General features: G+C 51.3%; 2 protein-coding genes across 3 annotated transcripts in view; both read right to left on the bottom strand.

Annotated features, from left to right (window-relative positions):
* Positions 1-23,340, bottom strand: part of Actl8 (actin like 8) — a 59,958-nt gene that overhangs the window by 27,221 nt on the left and 9,397 nt on the right. Inside the window, exon 1 of one of the 2 annotated variants that reach the window (XM_045151309.1) lies at positions 16,933-17,046. The exons of the other annotated variant lie outside the window; for it this stretch is intronic. Within the exon in view, the coding sequence (XP_045007244.1) occupies positions 16,933-16,938 (6 nt within the window). The 5' untranslated portion in view covers positions 16,939-17,046. Of the gene's footprint in view, positions 1-16,932; positions 17,047-23,340 lie in introns of those variants that run through there. 2 annotated transcript variants of the gene reach the window in all.
* Positions 22,413-23,340, bottom strand: part of Arhgef10l (Rho guanine nucleotide exchange factor 10 like) — a 148,103-nt gene continuing 147,175 nt past the window's right edge. The window contains exon 28 of the mRNA XM_045149085.1: positions 22,413-22,660. Within this exon, the coding sequence (XP_045005020.1) occupies positions 22,413-22,660 (248 nt within the window). The remainder of the gene's footprint in view (positions 22,661-23,340) is intronic.

Here is a 23,340-nt window from a genome sequence, read left to right as displayed (position 1 = left end):
ACATCTGGAGTTTGTTTGCAGCAGCTTGAGGCCCTGGTGCACCCATTCTCTCTCTCTCTCTCTCTCTCTCTCTCAAATAAAAAATAAATAATATAGCCAAGAAAAAAAAAAGTAGATGATCGATCACACCTTCCAAGGCTCACGGTCTAAAGCGGAAGAGGTGGCGGAAAGAATGTAAGAGCCAAAGGAAGGGTAGGACTCCTTGCAACGTGCTCCCTCCAGACACAAAATGGCCTGGATATCTATGACATCAGAGTGCCTGACACTTTCTAGACAAGACCATCATAATAGGAGGAAAAGATCATGACATCAAAATAAAAGAGAGACTGATTGAGATGGGGAGGGGATATGATGGAGTTTCAAAGGGGAAAGTGGGAGGAGGGAGGGTATTACCATGGGATAATTTTTATAATCATGGAAGATGATAATAAAAATTGAGAAAAAAAAATTTTTAAAGTAGATGAAATTGAGATCAGGAAAGCCTGTATGCTTGTGGCATTCAACTGAGTTCCCTAGCATGGTGACTGTCCGCTGCCCCACAGCCCTCTTACACGCTCAGCGTCTAAAAGTCATTCTCCCTCAAGGGGACAGAGCAGTTGACGGACAATGCCAGCAACGGTTCTGGTGGCAAAGTCACTAGTGAGTCTTACTATTATACAGGATGTACTGACAAGGGCTTTAGGTTTAGCCAGACTTGGGTTCAAATCTCACCCGTTCCTCGCTGCTGAGCAGCCTTGGGCAAGCAGCTGAGCTGTGTCTTCACGCCGGTGATGAAAGGAATGAGCGAGAACACGGAGAAGACCTTCGGAGAGGCCTTGAGTCACAAAGTACCAGGAAGAAGACGGGGATGGCCACATGGCCTCATGTTCAAGAACTTGCCAACAGGAAGCTGCCTACCACTGGGATCAGACCTGCCCCCTCTGGTCTCCTCCACGACTGACAGGAGCAGCAGAAGGGGCCTAGATGGCAACCCTAACAGTGCAAGGAGGGAGCCAGTGGGGGCGGGGCCAATGCAAATCTCACACTGCCTGGCCCAGGGGAGAGTGGCCCTGCTCCTGGCTCCCCCACCCCAACCCTGCCCCCAAGGAGCCTGGGAGAAACTGTGGAAATAATGGAAGACAGGGGCTGTAAAGCACACCAGGGAGCATCTTAGGCTGGAAGTGGTCAGACCTCAAGATGCGTCCACCTGAGGACACTATGGCCTGAGGAAGGAGAAGCAGAAAAACAGTGAGGGGGGAAAGAGCTACAGTGGTTTCTACTTTCACCCACAAGGGATTCAGACGGCTTGGATAACTGGCTACATGGGCGAAACACTTTGCCAGGGGCCTGGGCAGACAGCAGGTGCGCACAGGTGTCAGTTGCTCGTGTTAGGGTGAGGGAGCCCAGCTAGCCTCTCCAGAGGCTCTTTCTAATGGGGATCACCCAAGGCCACCCCTCTGGGAGCCACAGCTTGAGCACTTGAGGTCAAGGGCTTTGGATTATTAAGAAGGCAAAAGACTTTCTTAAAGACCCTTCCGATCCAGGCTGGCTTCGGGCTCTGCAGGAGTCAGGGAACCACGGAGGGAGGGCAGAAGTGCACGGGGCAGATGCCAGCGGGACGGCTGCAGAGCGGTCACAGTGGCAGCCTCTAGGGGCAAGAAGGCTTTTAACACTAAGGACACACCCATGACTCTATGGCGGGCCTTCCCACCCCACCCTACCCCCAGCACCCAACAGGGTCCTCTCAGGGGGAGAGGGAGAAAGAGAAGGCAGCTGCTGCCGAACCACTGCGTCTTCCCGAGAGACCAGTCTGCAGCCCAGCTCCTGCCACACTGCCTGGCGTCTGATCCGCCTGGGTCTTCACTCTGCCACCTCCCTGGGAGACAAAGGATGGCAAGGCAGGATCTCCACCTCACCTTTTCTTCATGTGCCATCTGTGCCTTGGCTGGGGAAGGGTCTTAGCAGAGCCCCCCCAAGTTACGCCCAACAGCACAGCACCTGGAGATGACACCGAGCCATTGTCACTGAAGGTGTGGCGGGATGACAGGGTCTTGTGGGAGGCCAAAGGACAAGAGCAGAAAGACACAGAGAAGGACAGAAGGAACCCGGTGCTCACTGAGGCTCCAGAGACCAGGAAATCAACACTGTTGTGAGGGACTGTCTCATGTGTATCCAGTGATGAAAAGGCCTGGACATCCACCTGCACCAAATGCAACCAGAACCTTCCAGACACTGGAGGGCAAACCCACATGGTTACGCCATCTGCCATCCACCAAGGCCTACGCTTCAATTTGAACTCACACTTGTCCCTGCAGATGTCAGAGCCTCCAAGCTGAGCCACAACCAATGGACGCTGCTATGCTATTGAGATGGTTCAGCATTTAGGGCACTTGCCTGCAAAGCTCAAGGACCCAGGTTTGATTCCCCAGTACCCACATAAAGCCAGATGTATAAGGTGATGCATGTGTCTGAAATTCATTTGCAGTGGCTAGAGGCCCTGGCATGCCCATTCTCCTTCATTCATTCTCTCTCCCCCTCCTTCATAAATAAACAAAATATTCAAAGGAACAAGCAAGGGTGATGTTTTCCTGTGAACTGGATACCAGCACAAAGGGGAAGGAGACCAACACAGAGAAAAATCAACTCCTACCAAATCAGAGAGCCAGAGCCTCAGAGGGCCCCAACACCTCAGAACTGAAGCAGACCAAAAATGAACCCAACATGGCTCAGGGAAATTTTTGCGAAAGAGGGGGCGGAAAGAATGTCAGAGTCACACGTTGGGCCATGATTTGCAGAGACATTTATCATACCAATAACTGTGGGCTAACTCCACATCAACAAGGGAGGGGGTAGATCATAGATGAGCCTAAACAATGGTACCAAACTGCCTGTATTTGCTGAAAAGAAAACTAATAAATTAAATTTAAAAAATATTCAGGGCTGGAGAGATGGCTTAGCGGTTAAGCGCTTGCCTGTCAAGCCTAAGGACCCCGGTTTGAGGCTCGGTTCCCCAGTTCCCACGTTAGCCAGATGCACAAGGGGGCGCACGCGTCTGGAGTTTGTTTGCAGACGCTGGAAGCCCTGGCGTGCCCATTCTCTCTCTCCCTCTACCTGTCTTTCTCTCTGTGTCTGTTGCTCTCAAATAAATAAATTAATTAATTTAAAAATATTTTAAAAAAATATTCAAAGGAGGCTGCTGAGGTGAGGAAAAGAGAGAGCGCAAAGGGATGTAATGTTGATCCTCACTGTCAGTTCCACTGGATTTAGAATCACTATGGAGACACACCTCTGGGCATCTCTGTGAGGATGTTTCTACAAAGGTTTAACTGAGGAGGGAGGATCAACCCACCTGGAATGTGGGTGGCATCATTCCATGGGCTTGGGGCCCAGGCTGAATAAAGAAGAGGAAAGAGTGAACTGAGTATCAGCGTCCATGGCTCTCTGCTTCCTGACCGCAGATGCAGTGGGACCAGCCAGTCTTCCACTCCTGCTGCCATGCCTTCCCTGCCAGGACAGACTATATCCTCAAGCTGGGAGCTGACATTAAGCCCTTCCTTCCTTAAGTTGCTTTGGTGACTATTCTGTCACTGTAGTGAGGAAAGTAATGCAGGGGCCAGCTGGGGTGACAATAACGCTGATGAAGTCAAGAGCAGTCAGACCCCAGACCTCGGCAGCCGTGAGGCTCTGGCTTGGAAGCAGACTGGAGCGCATGCGCTCTTCCTGCTCTGCCTTGTGTGAAGTGTTCCTGACACTAATCAGGGATCCATTCCCTCGGGAGCCAACAATAATGATTAATAGGGTTAAATATAGCCAGAGACTGCCGGGGCAAGATTAGGTGCCATGCATAAAACATCACACTCCTCAGGCAGGCAGAGCCACCCAGGCGGATGGCACCCACCTCCTCACCAGTCCTCCTGTCTGCACGGCACCCAGACCTGGGTTCTATTCCCAGATCTTCCACTCCCTGGCTGTATGGCAGAGTCACTTGCCATCTCTGAGACTCCATTTCCTTTCCTGTGAACAGAGTTTGATCTTCAAAAGCCAGTGGGGGATAGCGAGGCATAGTAAAAGCTGGGAACGTAGTATGGACTCAGAAAACGTTAGGCCTCTCCTCCCAACCTCTTACTCAATGGCTGTGTGATCTAGAACAGACTACTCCACCTCTTGGAACCCAAGTGTTTTGGCTACAAAGTGGAGATACTGACATCTCCCTACAGGGTGCATGAGAATAAGCTGGGAAACGTTTAGCACACTTAACACTTGCACACACAACACAGTAGATATATAGCAAGTGCCAACTTCATGCCAGGTACCGCAGTGAGTGCAGGGACGCCACAGAGACTGGGCCATCCCATTCTGTTTCTCACGGAGCCCACAGTCTTGTGAGGAAAGAGGAAAAAGCCAACAAAAATACTATAAAGCATAAGCTATTTTCTAAGGGTAAAGGGGGTTTGCTAAAATACAATGTCAAGAGAGATGTAGGGTCTGTTTCAAGGCAGTGACAGAGGGAAATTGGTGCTCCTAGGGTTGGGGGTGGGTTCTCTCCACCACCTCTGTCAATGGCCCCCTCACTCAGAGGAGGGGACAAGGACGGCGATAGCTCATCCCAGGAGTAGTGTCCCCCAAATGGTGCCCATACACATTCCTAGGCTATGTCTGTTAATAGCCACAGCCCTCTTTGGCCATGCCTCATTAAGCATGTGTGGAAATCTACCTTGGGAGAAGAGTTGGGACCAAAATAGGCACATAGTTTTAATTCTAGGGAACACATGCACTCTTGTCAGTGAACCCCAGCCAAGAGGAGCCAGCAGATCACGACAGCTGAGGGACGCAGGAGGCAGTATCCCCACCCACGGTCCCTCCAGGGCTGGGCATGGGCTTGCCTCTTTCTGATACGTCTGCCTTCTCGCTCCCCAGCCCCACTTCTTCCTATGGCCACTCTAAAGGGATCAATTATCCATGGCACCATTCCACTGGCAGTTATGGGCAGAGGTGGCAGTCGACCCTGACCCCCTGGCCACTTGGGCTCCATCATGCTACCTGTGATGATGTGGGGGATGCCAAGTTCTTTGGGAGCACTCAGTGTACCCCAAGCTAGAGTGTTTAGGGCAGTCAGGGTTAGGCCTGGGTCCCACTTTTTTTTTTTTTTTTTTTTTGTTTTTTGAGGTAGGGTCTCCTCTAGTCCAGGCTGACCTGGAACTCACTATGTAGTCTCAGGGTGGCCTCAAAATCACGGCCATATCACCTACCTCTGCCTCCCAAGTGCTGGGATTAAAGGCGTGCACCACCACGCCCGGCTCCTGGATTCCCACTCTTGATGAATATCTGTTAGAATGAACTGAGAAAACAACCCTCGCCCACAAAGACAGGGCCTTCAGCCATGAACCAAGTCAGAACCGGGCACAACCAAAGGTCCCTGAAACACAGTTAGCAGACAGCTCCTCACTGTGTTAAATAACCTCTGAATAGGAAGCAAGAAGAGGGTTAATGTCTGAGCTAGATGCTAGATGGAGAAATGAGCCCAAGGAGCAGCAGAGGCGGTTCTCAGCAGAGCCACCTGGGTTTCTGCTCTCGGGGAAATGCAAACGAAAGTAACAACGAGATTTCACTTTTGCCCTCTCAGCTTGGTCACAAGGAACAGGACCAATAACATCTCTTGCTAGCGGGGCACAGGTAAGAAGACTCTCCAATTACCGGGGTGGATGTGAAGTGTTCCACCCTCTGGAGCAATCAAGCTGGCAACTATTAAAATTAAGATACACAAACCTCTTGACCTAACAACTCAACTCCCGGATTATAACCCCAGAGAAATAAACTGCTAGTACCTAAGGAAGTGTGTGTGCTAAGAGGCTAATCTTTGTCTTGCTACCATGGGGGAAGGGATGGGGCAAAAAACGAACGCCAATCAACAGGCGACCCTTCCGCTTGGTTATAGAACCACCACCATGCTCTGGAAGCTCTGGAACACTATACAGAAGTCAACAAAACACATTAGACTATCGGCTACCACCATCCATTGTCACAGGACATGGTGGACTAAAAAAAGACGCAGGACTGCGAAGATGACTCAAGAGGTTAAAGGCACGTGCTTGCAAAGCCTGCTGGCCCTGAGTTCAATTCCCGGGCCACCCACATAAGCCAGATGCAAACAGTGTCTCAAGCAGCTGGTGTTCATTTACAGCAGCACAAGGGCCTGGTGTGGCCCCTCCATACACACATATACAAACAAATAATTTTTTAAACCAAAGCAAACATCCAGGAACAACAAAACATTCACAAGTTTGTATGTGACATCCACAGGGGACAGGTTCCTGGATCCTCATGGACAAAGATGTGACGTCCCTAAACAAAACACGTGTCTTCGTGCAATCTATCTCATCCTCCCTATACTTTATCTCCAGATGTCTCGTAATTCATGCAATGGAAATACGGTACATAGTTATCATACTGCATTGTTTACAGAACAGTGACAAAGAAAAACGTTTGCACAAGTTCAGTACAGTTGAAATTTTTTCTAAATATATCCAATCCATAACTGGATGAATCTACGACACACACCATGTTCTGGATGTGGTAGGCCACCTCCTTATAATGCTAAGAGAATGGAGATCAATGAAGAAACCCATGTTAGGTGGGTTACAGGTTTGGGGCGAACCCACTGAAGGTGGGTTTTGAAGTTGGGGAAACTTCATTAAAATGTGTTGTGTAATGTGTATGTGCTTACAGAAAGTCACCTCTGAAAAGATGTGTCCATGAGCCTCTAACAAGGTCCTACCTTCCCCCTCCCTCCCCAGTGTCTCTCAACCCCTGTCCACCTTATATCACCCCCCACTCTTCCTCCCACTCAGGCCACTCAAGGACAGCAAGAGATTCTTTTAAAAAAAGAAAGCCCATAGGTGATGTAACTTAATGTACCTTACAGCCAGTGGGCCAGGAGACAGGTGGAAGCCACAGGGACTATATCTGTTGACACTGAAGAGACAGCTTAGAACACTGCTATCTTCAATCATTTAAACTGTTAAACTTGGGCTGGAGGGATTGCTTAGTGGTTAAGGTATTTGCCTACAAAGCCAAAGGACCCAGGTTCAATTCCCCAGACCCACACTAGCCAAATGCACAAGGGGGCACACGTGTCTGGAGCTCATTGGCAATGGCTGGAGGCCCTGGTGCACCCATTGTCTCTCTCTCCCCCCTCTTTCACTGTTAAATAAATAAATAAGCAAAAATAAAATATTAAATTGTTAAGCTCAGGACTGGGAGTTAGCTCAGCAGTTAGAGGTGTTTACTTGTAAAGCCTGTTGGCCCAGCTTTACTTCCCCAACCACCCACAAAAGTCAAACTCACAAAATGGCACAAGCATCTGGCTGGCACTTATTTGCAGTGGCAAGAGACCCTAACATGAACAGGCAAACACACATACACACATGCAAATACATTTTTAAAAATCAAATTACATTAAAAATTTTTAATCAAATAAATAAACTGTTAAAACTCAGAGCTGAGGGTGAAGCTCAGTGGGTGAAGAGTTTGCCTAGAATACACAAAGCCCTGGGTGCCATCCCAGCCAGCACTGTGTACACCAGGGATGATGGTGCATGTCTGTAATCCCAGCACTGGGGAGCTGGAGGCAGGAGGATCAGAAATTAAAGTCAAGTAAAGTCAAGTCAAGTTAGCTACATACATGAAACCCTGTCTCAAAAACTTGAAAGGTGGTGTTTAAGGAAATGGTTCTGCAGGTAAGAGTGCTTGTCACACAAGCATGGGGCCCGTGATGCTCTGAGTGAGTTGGATCCAGCACTCAAGCCTGTCCCTTGAGCTCTAAGGGGAGTGGAGATCAGCCTTACAACCAGAAAAATAGCTAACTCTGGGATCGGTGAGAGACTCCACATCAAGGAAATTTGTGGAGGACAGAGGACATCCAACAGCCTCTTCTGACTTCCACACTCATGTGCGCACAGCACATGTATCTGCACATACATCATACACGTGTGACACTCACATGTACACCACATAACTATACATACAAAAATATTTAAATAAATAATAGTAATTACTTAATTGACATGAAATACATCATCACATTCACTGTGGCGACATGCCTGAAGGCGGCCCCAAAGATCCTCATCTTTGCATGGATGGACCTGCAGCTCCTGACCAACCAGAAGGAGAAGGCAAGGTGCTGGAATGTCACACCCATGATTAACTCGTTTTTTAATTTTTATTTTATAAAAGGTTATGCTCTTTTTATCTGTTCGCCCCCATTCCTATTTCCCTGGGTGTCCTCAGTGGGGTTGCTGGTACTCACTGAGGGGTCATAATTACCCTTATTACAGTAGATGCCACAAAAGGGTAGGAGTGCGTGCTCCTGCTGGTGTGGAGGGGCAAAGTGTGATGCTAAGAGCTGCCCACAAAGGGTGCCACTGACAGAGGGCTGCCAGCAGGCTCTAGGATCCAAGGGGACCACAGATATCCAGACAGAAGCACGGCAGTGTCTTGTTGCCACATGCCTAACTTAAGACACCAATTTGAGTGAGCCTGGAGGTGACACCTAATCCGCCCCAAGGAGAAGACACTGGCCACTTGTGATCCAAGTTGAAGACCCCCCAGGCTGGGCCTAGCTCCTGAGGGGAGGTAGCAAGGAACACTCAGGCACTACCAGCGGTTCCCAGTATTATCACTCCTGTCACCTCCACAGCAAGCCATCAGCCTCCCCCAGCATGGAGGGGACAATCTGATCCTTCCAGTTATAATCAAGAAAGGGTGGAGCTGGGGAGATGGCCACTGGCTAAAGGTGCTTGCTTGCGAAGTCTGACAGCCCTAATGTAAAGCCAGATGCACAAAGTGGCACATTACATCTGGAGTTCATTTGCAGTGGCAAGGGACCCTGGTTTGCCCATTCTCTATTTTCCTCTCTCCTTCCCCCCTCTCCTTGCAAACAAATAAAAATATTAAAGAAATTAAAAACACAGGGGCACTGCAGATTGAGCCAGCGGCCCACACCTCTGTGACAGTAGCTTGTTACCGTGTGTCTATCAGCACCTGGAATAGGCAAGGTCAGACAGCCTAGCATGGTCCCAATATCCTGCCCAGAGCAGGTGTCACTCCATGCATTAGAAAAGATGGAGCCGGGCATGGTGGCGCACGCCTTTAATCCCAGCACTTGGGGGGCAGAGGTAGGAGGATTGCTGTGAGTTCGAGGCCACCCTGAGTCTCCATAGTGAATTCCAGGTCAGCCTGGGCTACAGTGAAACCTTACCTCGAAAAACCAAAAAAAAAAAAAAAAAAAAAGAAAGAAAGAAAGAAAGAAAAGACGGTACTTCAGGGTCACATGGCTAACCTAGTAAACATTCTAAGAGGCTCTGCTGGGGTCCCCACATCACCAGGGGTCTCCTTTCTGCCCATAGCTCACCGAGGCCTCCGAGGGCCTCAGGCTCTTGCCCTGTGGGTTGAGAGAAGCACACATTTATCCAGTGAATGGATCAATGTCTGCACAGCATCCAGAAGATCCCAGCAGGAGAGGTGAAGAGTCTCTTCCCTAATGTTCTACAACACTTCAAAAAAAAAAAAAGTGGACAAAAAGAATAAAAGTTTAATTTCAGAAGTGTAACCAATCCCGAGAAAATAGGTCACTCTACCGAGCACTCTTCCAGGCGTACGGTACTCTTCCCACTCTGAGACAACGAAACTCACATTCACTGTCCTAGAAAGCAGGTAAGGGGGGCCTGCTGCCCACACTGGACACTGGACAACTAAGGCCTAGCAGGGGGTTAAGCAGCTTCCCCGGGGGAGGCAGACGCCTCCAGAACCTGCGAGGGCAAAGCCAGTCCCTCAGATACTCAAGCTGAGGCAAGAACAGCTCACAGGCTCTCAGACAATGGATCACGACAACCCTTTATATCAGCCAGGCACTGTCCCTTTGTGGCAGACCAAGAGCTATTTATCACTCCAGAATCCCAGGACAGCGGTGCCTGAGAGAAGCTTCCAGAGAACACAGAGCTTTTCAACAGCACGTGAGTGAGCTGCCGCAGTCGTCTGCCAGGAGACCCGGGACGCCAGCCGGGGGCTGTGCAGCCTGCTCCTGCTGCCCCAACCTCTGCAGCTCTGGGACACTCAGGGACCAGGGCTGAAGAAGCCACGGGGGAGACACAGGGCAGATGGGAGGGCATCCCCTTCCTCCCTCCCCAGCCAGCACCGGCCAGGGCACATGGAAGGCCACATATGATTGCACCCCTTTAATCGCACCCATTGAGAATATAACTCCCAAAATCAGTTATAAGGAGGTGGGGGCTTTGGAAGGTGATTAAGGTTAGATGAGGCCATGAATAGGGGCCCCACTATAGTATCAGAGGCTTTACAAGATGGAGGGGGCTGGGAGATGGAGCAGTAAAGTGTTTGCTGCACAAGCATGAGGACCTAAGTTCAAGTCCCTAGCAGCCACATACATGTGGAGTGGCCTGGTGACCTGTCTGTAATCCCAGCAATCAGGAGATCACGACAGTATCCCCAGAGCAAGCTGGGCAGCTAGCCTTGTTGAATGAGCAAGCTCTGGGTTCAGGTGACAGCCCCTAACTCAATCAGGTGTAGAGCAACTGAGGAAGATACCTGGTGTCAACCTCTGGCCTCCACTCGTGTGCCAACACCTGCACACGTGCATCTACACACAGACAGACATTCACACACACACACTACATATACATGCAAACAAATTTAATTTAAAAAAGAACAAGGGGGCTGGAGAAATGGTTTAGCGGTTAAGGCATTTGCTTGTGAAGCCTAAAGACCCAGGTTCAATTCTCCAGTACCCACATAAGCCAGATGCACAAGGTAGTGCATGCATCTGGAGTTCATCTGGAGGCCCTGGTGTGCCCATTTTCTCTCTATATATACATCTGCCTCTTTCTCTCTCCCTCTCTCAAATAAATAAATTAAAATTTTAAAAAAGAACAGGGAAGACCCAAGCTGGCACACACATTACACCCTGCGCTCTATCATAATGCAGGCTTGCAGACTCCAGAACCACGGGCCAAGTAAATATTCTTTGTAAATTCTCCGGTCTCAGGCTGGAGAGATTGCCCAGTGTTTAAGGTGCTTGCTTGCAAAGCCTAACAACCCAGGCCCTATTCCCAATACCCAAGTAGAGCCGGATGCACAAAACAGAGCATGCATCCATAATTTGTTTGCAATAGCTGGAGGTCCTGGCACGCCCAGTCTCTCTTCTTGAAAATAAATAATTTTTAAAAACTAAATTAAATTAAAACTCCAGTGTCTAGTCCCATAGTAGGGATTTCCTTTAAAAAGTAAAATTATCTGGTGTCAAGGGTCTTGTTACAGGTGGAGAGAATGAACTCAGATGGGTGTCAAGAGGTGAGTGTTTTCCAGAGGGCCCAACACCCCACTGTGAGTCCACAGGCATCATGGGACACACAAGATGGAGCTGCTTGGGACGTGCGCCTTGGTGAGGTGCCTTAAGACTTGTAGCCTATAACACTTCAAGAGCAGATGCAAAAAGATTCCCCAAAGGGCATTCCCACGTGTGGTAGGGAGTACCCATGTGTGAGCGCGCCTCCACTCGTGGAGGTCAGAGGCAGACGCTGGTGTCTTCTTCTATCACGCTTCACCTATTTCTTTTGCATATGAAAGTGTGGCGTGTGTACATGTGTGTATGCATGCTTGTGTATGTGTGGGTGCATGTGTATGTACACATGTGCATGTGGGAGCCAAAAGTTGTCCTATTCAGTGGCTTTTGCTGAACACAGAGCTAATGGATTCAGCTAGTCTAGCTAGCTAGTGAGCCCCACGGACCTCCTGTCTCTGCCTCCCCCGCACCGGGATCACAGGCATGAATTCCACATCTGGCATTGTACGTGGGTTCTGAGGACCTGAACTCAGGGTTTCATGCTTGCCTTGCAAGCACTCTGCCCACCGAGCCACGTCCCCAGACCTCTCCACCTTATTTCTCAGACAATATCTCTCACTGAACCTAATTCACCTAATTCTAATTAATTAGAACTAATTAATGAACTAATTCACCTAAGAATAGCTGACAGAAAGCCCCGAGGGTCTTCCTGTCTCCACCTCCCCAGGGCTGGAATGACAGGAGTACAACTTGCCCAGTTTTTCCAGTCAGATCCTCATGCCTGCACGGTAAGTACTTTACCCTGAGCCACTCCCAGCCCCAGAATTACCATACAGAAAGAAACTAAACGAAGCAGCATGTCCAAATATCCGGGACTGCCTATGGAAGTCTATGCAGCCGGCAAAAATGTCCTGGGAGCACTTCCTCCTAAGTGTTTGAGGCGACAATGTGAATTACTCTGTTATCCCCATGAAGGCCCATCCACATCTAATGAAATCGAGAGGAGCCTGTTGGGACGGCTGGCCGCCATGGTGGCGGGAACTACCCGTGCTTATCTGGAGCAATGAGATTAAAGGGATTTCCCCTCCTTAGGCTTATCTGCGGTGCTTCATTCTTCCCGACTGTGGGCAGAGATTACCTTGTACAGTTAACCACAAAAAAGAGAAAATGTCTATAATAATAAAAATTCTTTTTCTAAACCAGGGAACGTCTTCCCTCGTATCATCTTTGGTGATCTGCCCCACGAGGAGGGAGCCATCCTCTGCAGCGTTCGCCACCACCGGCTGCCTCCCTTGGCCTGTCTCCTGTCCTTGCCCCTAGCAGGTTCCTCACCAGGGTCCGTGAAGTCCAGGGATGGCACTGGGGTGGGAGCACATGCACCGGAGTTGTACCCAAAAGGTATGTGGCTCTATTATGTAATTTTTTCTGGTATGGGTCTGGAAAAACTGGCATTCTGAAAGGTGCCTGTGTCCCCTGTGCAGCAGTCACTTTCTTGTTACTGGGACCAAACACCTGACCAGAAGCAGCCCATGGGAGAAAAGGGTTTATTCCCAAGGGTTACAGTCTCTAGAAGTTTCTTCATGGCAGGGAAAGCATGACAGGCGCCACGCCCTGTCACATCAGCGGGGAGAAGGCAGAAAGAGTGAACTAGTTCTGGCAAGGGGAGCTGGGGCTCTAACATCCCATGGCCTACCCCAAGCAACACACCTCCCCAGCAAGGCTCCACCTCCCCAAAGCTCCACCAACTGGGGATCGAGTATGAGGCTTAATCCCAAACCCATGAAGCAATGGGGGATACTTTACATTCAAACCACCACACCCTGGAAGGGAGCCCCTGGTCTCAGACCCTCCCAAGCATCCTTGCACCTGGGTCCTTTTTGTTCCATCATAGGTGGCCCGTGCTCCAGACCCCTTCCATCTGTGGCCCCCAGCATGTCCTTTGCCTGAAATGGGCCCTCTAAGCCCACCTGTGATAGTTTGAGTATAAAATGTCCCACAAAGCCTCGTGTATTTGAATATTTAATTCACAGTTGGTGGCACTGATCGGGAAGTTTCTGGAGCCTTTGGAGGTGGAGCACCCCTGGAGGAAGCAAGTCACTGGGAATGGGCCTTGAGGTGTTACCAGTCCTGCCCTACTTGGAGCTTTTGTTCTTTCTGCTTCCTCCCTGATGATAAGACGTGACGCTGGCCGTCTGCTCCTGCCATGCTCTCCCTGCCGTAACAGACTTCCCCTCAAAACTGTAAGCCAAGATAAACCCTTTCCTACCATGGACTGCTTCTGGTCAAATGTTTTGTCCCAGCAATGAGCACTGTAACGTAATACCAGCCGAGAGGAGCCTGCAATCCCCTGATCTGCACCACCAGGTGGGAGCTCTAGATGCTTCCCCAAGCTGCTGCCCAGCCTCAGTGCACCCCACGTTGAGTGACTTTCCCCACCCTCACTGTGTCCTTCTCCTCCCCATCCTCTAACACTCCAACTCAGAACACAGGACAAATACCGTCAGCCAGGCCCGGAGCCTCCACTGATCTCCCTCCTTCCCACATCCTATTAATAAAACAAAGCAAAAATTAAATTACATTGAACACACCCCCGGTCTGCTTTCAAGAGTCGGTTGGTTTGAAATTCTAATTTGCTTTCCAAGGTCTTAAAATAATTTTGTAAGAGCCCTAGAGAGGACGCCTCCATCCCTGCCTGCAAGTCACAGCAGGAGGCCAGGCAGGGGAGGAAGGGGCAGAATCCGCAAATGGGAGACCAGGGATCTATTCCTGACCCCTCTCAGTAGATGCCAAGTGCTGCCTGGGGCCAGACCCCAGGCCTCTCTGGGCTCCTACTCTGGATGGTCACATGGGAGTCCCCTAAGCTCCATCCAGGCTGAGAATGGGAATCTTTCTGGACTCCTGGGCTGGGTTGGGCTGAGTCCCTAGCAGAAAACCATCCCTGCTGCAGGCAGAGCCATGAGGCCACTTCTGGCCTATCCCATCCCTTGTGACTACAAAGTCTTTAGCCATTCCCACAGGCACAGTGGAAAGAGGTCTCTGGTCTCAGGTCAACCCTCTTCCGTGTACAGAAAAGAAAGATGGGCCCAGATTGGGTAAGCAGCTTGCCTAAAGCCACACGGCAAATCCATGGCCAGCCTTGTGAAATGAACACAGGTTGGGCATCAAGAATGCTGCTCTGTCTTGGGGTGCCAGAGTCCTTAAGAGTTTCTGTTTCACCATCACCAGCCCCCTCCCGAATCAGCAGACATACCCAGCTGCACACCTCTTGCCCCATGTAGCAATTTGAATGTGCAATGCCCCCCAGTAGCCTCATGTGTTTTCAACTGAGCCTCACACTCCTTCCCCAGCTGGTGGAGCCTTTGAGAGGTGGAGCCTTGCCAGAGGAGGTGTGTCACTGGAGGCAGACCTTGAAGTTTATTCGCCCAACTTGCTAGGACCAGGCATCTCACTCTTGCTGCTACCACTCTTGCTAGATGTGACAAGATGTGATGCCCAGCCTCCGTTCTACCATGCTTCCCTGCAATGCTGATGCCTGCCCTTGAGACTGTAAGCTGACATAAACCTTTTCCTCCCCTTAGCTGCTTTTGGTATGGCGCCTTGTCCCAGCAATGCAAGGGTCACTGCTACATCTGCTCCAGTGTTTATCAGGAGAAGGGGAAGAGCCCCACGCTGGGGGTCACTGGACCAACAAAGCACGGAGACCTGAGCCTTGCACCCCTACCCACTCCTCACAGCCAGGACCAGACTGCCCTCCACTTAGAAGTAACTGGGACCAAGCCTGACATTCTAGGAGTTCATTCTACAAGACAACTTGGCTCTTCCCCACAGCGGGCATGCAGCTGACAGTGAGGCCAAGCTTTGTCCTACCGCTCTGACTTGGCCATTTCGGAAATGGCTCTGTTCATGACTGCTACATGCCGAGATGTTTCCCATGCAGCCCTGTACCCCTGTCATCCTGCCACATTTCACACACAAGGGACCAGAGAGGGGAGGCAGCTTGCCTGAACTCACACAGCAAGATGTAGTGAAGGGTGGACGGCCACTTGGGGGCTGCAGCCCAGCATCCTGACTTTTCGCCCAGTGCCCCCTGGGCTTAAGAACGGATGAACTGGAGGTACACCTGAACAAAGAAAATCTCCACTTTTCCTGATCGCATAAAGCAAGACTCTAATCCTCATTATTAATGTAAATAATATTTCTGCAAAGCAAGCGCCCTCCCTTCCCCAGGGGTCACAGGGATTACGGCCACCATGTCCCATACTGCAATGACAATCACCAATTGACTCTTATTAAAACTGCAATAATGCTGGTGTGATCGTGGCTTTGATAAGCTCACTGCTGTGAGCAGGGGGGTCAACCACATTAGGAAAATGTAATTAAACTAATAAATTCCCAGCAATCCCATTTTTTTCTTTTATTCCTCTTTTGCTAAGAGTGGGGGACATGCGCAAGGCCTCATTACCAATGGTGCAGCTCCACCTTGGGCTCTGCTGCCAAGAGAGTAGATTCAAAAGCCAGCTGCACGTGGTCCTAGAAGGCTCTGGGCCCCAGCATCATACAGCATGCAGGACTTGCTGGCCAGATAGCCGGAGCCCTGGAGAGCCAAGATGTCACTGAATGCCACTGCTGTCCATCTCCGGAAAGGGGTCCATGGCACCCCCCCCACACCCTGGCTGGCCCCTGGTCAAGCAGACCCCACACAAGTGATCCTGACTCCCAGGCCAAAGCCTCCAGGGGACTTGCCCCAAATAGTGACAGAGGTCAGGATTTACTGGAGGAACTCTGCCAAAACCGGCTGCTGGGGCTAGAAAGGGATGAACGGATTCCAACCACAGAGAACATCTTGAGCTGAGCTGTGTAGGGAAAGCCCCTCAGGTGAGGCATGGGTGAGGGGGCAGGGGGTGTCCAATAGGGAAGACCCCTGGCCCCAGCAAGCTGTTCCAGCATAATCTAGAGTCCAGGGAGTCACTGGAGACGGGAAAATTCCTGTCGGCTCGTGCAGACTAATTCTAGGGAATTAGTGCCCACAAGACTCTGTGCCCTGTGCAGCCAAGAAGCGCTGGATGCTCCCGCATAGGACCTGGGACCATGAGCCTCTCCTGCCCCTGTCTCCATCCCGCCTCCCACGCTGCACAGACACTCGCTGCATTCCCACGACCTCTCTCTCCTCCCCGGCCGGGCTGCACAACTCCGCACGCAGGCGCAGAGGCTGCCTCAAGATAACGCGTGGTATTTACTGCCACACTCGTGTGACTTAACCAGGCGTACAAAGCACAACCACTGTCTTCTGGGCACCTGTCCTTCCTGCGAGGAGGACTGGTGATGGTGCAGGCTCTTCCCATGGACACTGGGGGGAGAGGGGTTGAGGATTTCATTTTGAGGCAGGGTCTCCTGTAGCCCAGGATGGCCTCAAACTCACTATGTAGCCAAGGATGACCCTGAACTCCTAATCCTCCTGCCTCCACCTCCCAAAGGCCAGGATCACAGGTGTGTAGCCCCGCTCCTGGTTTCGGCACTGGGGAGGCTCCATGCACACTGGGCTAGCACTGTGCCCACCGAGCTCTATGCCCAGCCCAGCTGTGCGAGTTAACACTCACCTGCATCCCACTAAGCCTGCGTTGTCCCTGCAGTCCCAGCCTTTGGCACCTGCTCTGTGCTATGCTTAGATACTTCCGGATTCCTGGGCTCAAGCCCGAGCTCTAGCGCTTAGCTTTGTGACTTCAAGCAAGTTCCATAACCTCTCTGTGGCCCGTGTTTTCTCATCTGTAAACGGGCGTCACTCGGAGGAGGAGGATCAGAATGCGGAAAAGGGCTCCTTTAGAACAGTGCCCGGAGCCCGGTAACCTACTGGAAGATGCTGGATCCTCTCCTGACCAAAGCTCGCCCCCATGTGGGCTCGGCACACATGCAAAAACAAGAAAAGGGGTAGGGACTGAGTCAAGTATTTTACTGAAAGGTGAGGCCTGTAACTGATACTAATGCAGTGCCCAGGCCAACTCCATACAGAGCCAGAGAACCTGCAGCAGCTTCTGTATTTACAAATGACTAGAAAAAGATTAAAAAAAAAAAAAAAAAGATGAAGATCAGGTGAAATGGATATGAACCACAAATACCAGTGTCTATAAATAAAACTTTATTGGCACACAGCCACGCCCACTCACTGACACCATATTGTCCTCAGCTTCTTCAAGTTACAAACACTGAGCTCCTGGGAACCAGCCCACCAGTTTGCTTGACAAGAATTGTCTCAATCTCACTAGCCACTATGACCCTCAGATCCTCTTCAAACTGGACTGAACTTACTCTCACAGGGCTTCCCCAAGCCCCACCTTTTTTAAAAGGGCCTGTAAACCCAATGCGCTCTAGAGACTAAAGAAATGTGACCACAGCGCCCTCCAGAGGGGAAAATGGGAACAACAAGTACAAGAATGTCAGCAACCTCAGAGGGCGACCGCTGGTTCCAAATGAAGATTTCCCTGAGTTAGAAAATGTCAGGCCCAGGGACAGTATCGGGTTAGGGAAACAGTCACCCTCCCTGCTTTACTCTCTGTGGGTAAGTCAAGTGTGGAGAAGTATCTCTGTTGCCATAGAAACATGGCTAGGCTAAGTCTGCAGCAGGAAGGATTAAAGGTAGACTTTAGGAAGTAATCCAGTGGGAGAGGCAGAGGGGCATGGAGTCTTAATCTATGATTAAGGGCCGTCAGAGTCTTCCGCCCCTGGCTTATTATTGCTGTGTGTAGATGTTGAGTGTAAACCACAGACCTCATCAATAAATACCAATCGATGTATACAGAAGGCAAACATTTGGCTTTATTTATATGCATATCAACTGTGCTCACAGCTCATCCACAGAACCCAGTACAGACACTGCATTATCGGTAGCCACAGGCCAGTACCAGTCCACAAAGATGTTCTCATTGGCCTATACAATCTTCCCATAGAGAGGGGGGGGGGGAGGACAGCCTTGGATGTCGTTCCTCAGGTGCCATCCACCTTTTGTGAGACAGGGTCTCTCATTGGCTTGGAGTTCACTGATTAGACTAGACTGGTTGTCAAGCAAGCCCCAGGAATCCTACTGCCTCCACATCCTCAGTGCCATGATTACCAGCATGTTCCACCACCTCCAGCTGTTATAACATGGGTTCTTGGATCCAGCTCAGGTATTCATGCTTGCAAGGCCAGCACCTGATGCATTCAGCTATCTTGCCAACCCCCTTGAGTTTTTCACCAAGTGGTTCCCACCTTTGAGTATGTTGGTGCTCTGTGGCAGCTGCTGCTCTGCCCTAAGCAGAGGTGGGCCTGTCACCAAGCTCATGCCCACATGATGTGTCACCAACATCCCACACCCTTCCCGCCCTGCACCTGGCCTCTCTCACCCCAGGACCTTCCTAGGAGCTGCAAGCAGAGGGGTTGGCCACACCCACTGTATTGACAGGAAAACTGAGGCCTGTAAGACCTGGAAGTATCCGACCTGAGATGTAGCAGGCCTTCATGCAGAGCTGCTCCCCTGACATCCAGGGCAGGACTTGGCACAGCCCTGTCTAGAAAGAAAGTCTAGATGCTGGGTTACTATCTGTCAGCTACAAACGTGTCTCAGGTGAAAATGAGATTTTTCTGCTGACTCTGGTTTTGCCAGCTTCATTCCTGCTCTTGCAGGAGAAAATGCTCAGCAGGGACAAGGAGAAGGTGTCCTCGGAGTCCCTCCATCCTCCCAGCCCCAGCACACAGAAACCCTGCATGAGCCATCCCAGCCTGCTCTCGGCCCTGCCTGGCACCATGCAGAGCTCCAGGGAAGCAAAGGTGGAGGAATGAGGGCAGGGCCCAGCTCAGCAGACTGCCCCAGCTTCCCAATTAAGAGTTCAGGACCCAGGAAAGGGAGACTGTAGGAGAGGCCTGGCTTCCCATCCCTTAGCTACTACCTGCTTGCTGTGTGATCTTGGCCAGCTCACTCGACCTCTCTGAGCCCCGTCTCTTCACCTGGGTGATAGAGATAACTGAAGCACCTCCCTGACTGGATCGCTGTGAAGATAAGTAGCCTGCCACAGAGCACTTAGTATGGCATCAGGCACATAGTGGGCACTCACCAAAGCCGTCAATCAGACCATTCTTCCGTCTTTGCTTCCTTCCCTCAGGCTCCTCCTGGCAGACACATCAACCTCCACTGCCTGACATTCCGCTGCCCTCCAGCCCCCCGCTGCTCTGCCCCTGTGAGCCAGCGGCTGGTCTTTTGCATGCACCAAACCTGGCCAATGTTCCACCTCTGGCCTCATGAGCTTCCTGGAGCATGGCATCCCCCTTACTCAAGGCCACCAGACCCCAGGCCCAGGCAGCCTCAGCATAATCATGACCTCCCCAGATTTGGGGTCCTGTCTCCACTTGAGACCCAGCCACTTCTCTCAGAGACTTCAGACTTATTCTCTACTGTTTCAGTTGACAGTCCTTCTGTCCTTGATACTCTGCAAGGCCAAGGGCAGCTCCCACATCTTTGAACACCTTTAGGGGACACGGGAAACTCCTGGAATAGCAGGGATCTACCTCCAAGGCTATCCAGGTGGTCACCCTGGCCATGGAGCCCAACCCACCCATCAAGTCTCTTCTCTCCTGGGACATGGATGCCCATCCTGCAGGATCCTTAGAGACTGGCCGTGGTCAGCCATCCCAGCAGGATCTCCACAGGACCAGGGTCAGGTCTAGTTGGGCTCCTTCCTATCCAAGCCAACTTCGGTGCCTAGGAACTCCCTGTGGGACAGACCAATTTCTGTTACTGGCAAGAAAACTAAGGCCCATGTCAGCCCAGAACCTTCTGACACCCAGCCTTCCTTCTGCCACACCACCACGTGGACTCAGCCACTGGCAGGCCTGGAGCTCTGGGGTAAAACCCAAGCTTGACGATGGCCTTCACAGTGACTGCTGCCCAGCCCCTGACCTCACGCTGCATAGACTCAAGCCATGCACAGCGGAGCAGGGGAGTGTCGTGTCTCCTGTGAAATAAATAGCTGATGGGAACAATGAGATGTAATTGAACCGATTACACAGAAAGCAGGTATTTCTGCAGTCACCCAAAATAAGAACTGAGCATAGGACGAAGGTAAACACAGTGTACACGAGTCTTCATTCATCACCCAGGAAGCTGCCAAGAGACAGACAAGACGCCATGAAGGAGGAGTAACCTAAGAGCCAGGACCAGAAAGGGCTAAACTCCCACCCCCAGAGCACAGGCTCCAGGGAAGGAGAAACAAAACGAAGCCAACAGGTGAGGAGTGAGAGAGAGGCTCTAAGAACTACCTGGGGATGAGCCAGAGTATCTAGCCCTCCCTTCTCTGGTCCTACCACATCACCTGTCCTCCCCAAACCTCCCCCTGCTGCTTCTCACAGGCTTGCAGAGTCCTACCACAAGACCTTCACACACTGCTGCCTCTGTCCACAGCCTCTTCTCCGTGACCACAGGCCTTGCCCCTCTCGCTTCCCTATTAAACCTGTCCCTGGCCACCATACACAGCTTCACCCCCTCCCACCGCTGTACCCCCTTACCTCCTTCTCCACAATGTTCGCATCCACAAACGACCTTGTTTGTTTAGGGTTTCTCTCCCCCAACTAGAATAGCACTCCATGGGGCTAGGAATCAGTCTGCTCTGTCTAGGACTGGATCCCTAGTACCTAGAACAAATCTCAGCATGGGCTTCAGGAGCCAGGAACTGTATGGCTGAATGAATGAATGAATGAACAAACAAGCAGAAAAAGTATGGGCATTCCAGGAATGGCAGCTTTCAGGAGTCCTATGGGATTGCTCATAGCCTAGCCTCTGGAGACAGCCTGGGTTCCAGCACAGCTCTGTCCCATTCTGCTTCCTATCCTGCAGTTCTTGTGTCCTCTCTGGGCACCAGTCCTCTCACCTGAGAAGCGGTTACTGTGGTGGTTTGAAAGTAAAAAATGTCCCCCATAACCTCATGTGTTTGAAAACAACCCCATCTGGTAGGACTGTTTAAGAAGTTGTGGAACCTTTGGAAGGCAGAGCCTTGCTGAAGGACGTGTGTCACTGAGGGCAGGTCCTGTGCTGTGACAGTCCCATCCTGTGTGCTGTCCTCGGCTCACTCTTAATGCTTCCTCCCTACTGATGAGAAGATGGGGCGCCGAGCTGTCTGCCCCTGCAACACTTTCCCCACCATGACAGAAATGCCCCTCACTGTAACCCAGAAATAAACCCTTTCCTTCCAATAAGCCATTTTGTTCCAGCAGTGAAAAGGTAACTGCTCAGGTACAACCCAAGATCCCCCTCCAGTGGGCAGCTGGGAGTCTCAACACGATGACAACCTTGAGGGGATGAGGATGGGGTGCCCAGTGGGAATCAACACCCATGGCCACAGTGTGGGCTTTATCGCTATGCAACAACAACCAGCTGGGAGGATCATCAGGAGGCCTCTTCAGCAGGGCCCCACACGGTGCCAGGTGTGACGCAGGACCAGGAACCTGGGGGAGCTAGGCTCTGTGTTCATGTGCTGTGCCATTCCAGGCGCTGTCCAGCCTCTGATAGTTATGCCAAGGCCCAACGACAGGCCCATGGAACCTCAGGCTCCAAACTGGAGCTGGGGTGTGAACAGGATTTGGAAGGTGGAGGACGGAGCCACTGTCACATCTGTAGATCACAAATTCCACCAGCTGGGTGAAGAGGTGTTACCCCCAACCCAGCCCTGGCACCCAGTTCCCTTTAGAGAAGGTGGTAACACTTCAAAGCATCAATGACAAGGGCCGGGAATGTCACTGCTCCCCCACGTCTCTGTCACAATACCATCAAGAGCCGAGGTTACTCATGGGAAAATTACAGCAGAGTGTGGGCTGTGTGAACCATGGCTGCTACAGAAGTGGTGGGGGGGAGTTTCCCTCCTCGGGGATGAAGGGGTCTCTGGGAACCTCCACTCCACCCTCCTGGACCCAGGGAAATGATGACAATGTCACTTAGTGAGGTCGTGGCACTGTCAAACTGAGCAGCAGGAAGCTGAGTTTGCTGTCCCTGGAGGCACAGTTCCATCCAGCATCTGATCTTGGAGCAAAGGCCTTGAGGTCAGCCCAGACGTGGTCCTTAAGGGAAGCTCTGGTAGATGTCATGCTCTGGAGGCAAGGAACAGGGCTCTAGGTGACCTGCCTTCCTCAGATCCCCATCACCCCCACCACCTCTCTCCAGCACCATGACACAGCAGAGAACCACAGCAGGTAAGAATCGCACCCACATGTTCATGGCAGGTAAGAATTGCACCCACATGGTCATGGTCATGGTCACCAATCGCAGGACCCGGATGGTCACACTGGTGCCCGTGCATTTGCTGGTCCCTGGCGCATAGAGCAGAGGCCCCTGGACAGAGCCTCTGCTCCTACCAGCTCCCTGGGGTGCAGAAAGAGTCCAGCACCTCCACCACCTCTCACCACACAAGCTGTGACCCAGCCGCATCCCTTCCCACGCTCACCCTGGAGCCTTAGCTCTGCCCAGTGCCCCTGGTTCCTGGTCCCCTCTGAAGCCTGTGACAAAACGCAGATCCTTGGGCTCTAACACTGGGTACCTGTGGTTCTTGGCTGTGCTTGCATGCTTGGGAACCAGATGCAAGAGCTCACTGAGGGCAAAATCACCTGTTCCTCAGTTCCATGACCCAGGCACACAGTAGGTGTTCTGGGGGGAGCAAAAGGGAGATATGCCACCAAATCGAGGCCCACTCCTGTCCCCTTCTCAAGGTCATCTATGGCCCACCATTCCACCAACAAGCAGGACAGAATGAATGGTTTTTCTCTGAGCTAAGAGGGAAGTGGGTGGGGGTGGGAGGGAACTGGTGGCCTGGACACAGACCAGCCTGCACTGAGCTTCATTGCTCAGAGGGTCATTGTCCCCCTCTCCCAGAGTCTCCAAGGAGGACTTGGATCCCCAAAGGGAAGAACGCAGGGATCTTCTGAGCTGGGCCCCACTACCTCCCAAATAGTGATCATTGGCCCCTACTAGATCACGCCAGCAAGAGGGTTCT

The sequence above is a fragment of the Jaculus jaculus genome, chromosome 5 (genome assembly GCF_020740685.1).
Source record: "Jaculus jaculus isolate mJacJac1 chromosome 5, mJacJac1.mat.Y.cur, whole genome shotgun sequence".
In the NCBI taxonomy this organism is placed as follows: Eukaryota; Metazoa; Chordata; class Mammalia; order Rodentia; family Dipodidae; genus Jaculus; species Jaculus jaculus.
This window is presented reverse-complemented; position numbering and strand designations above follow the sequence as displayed.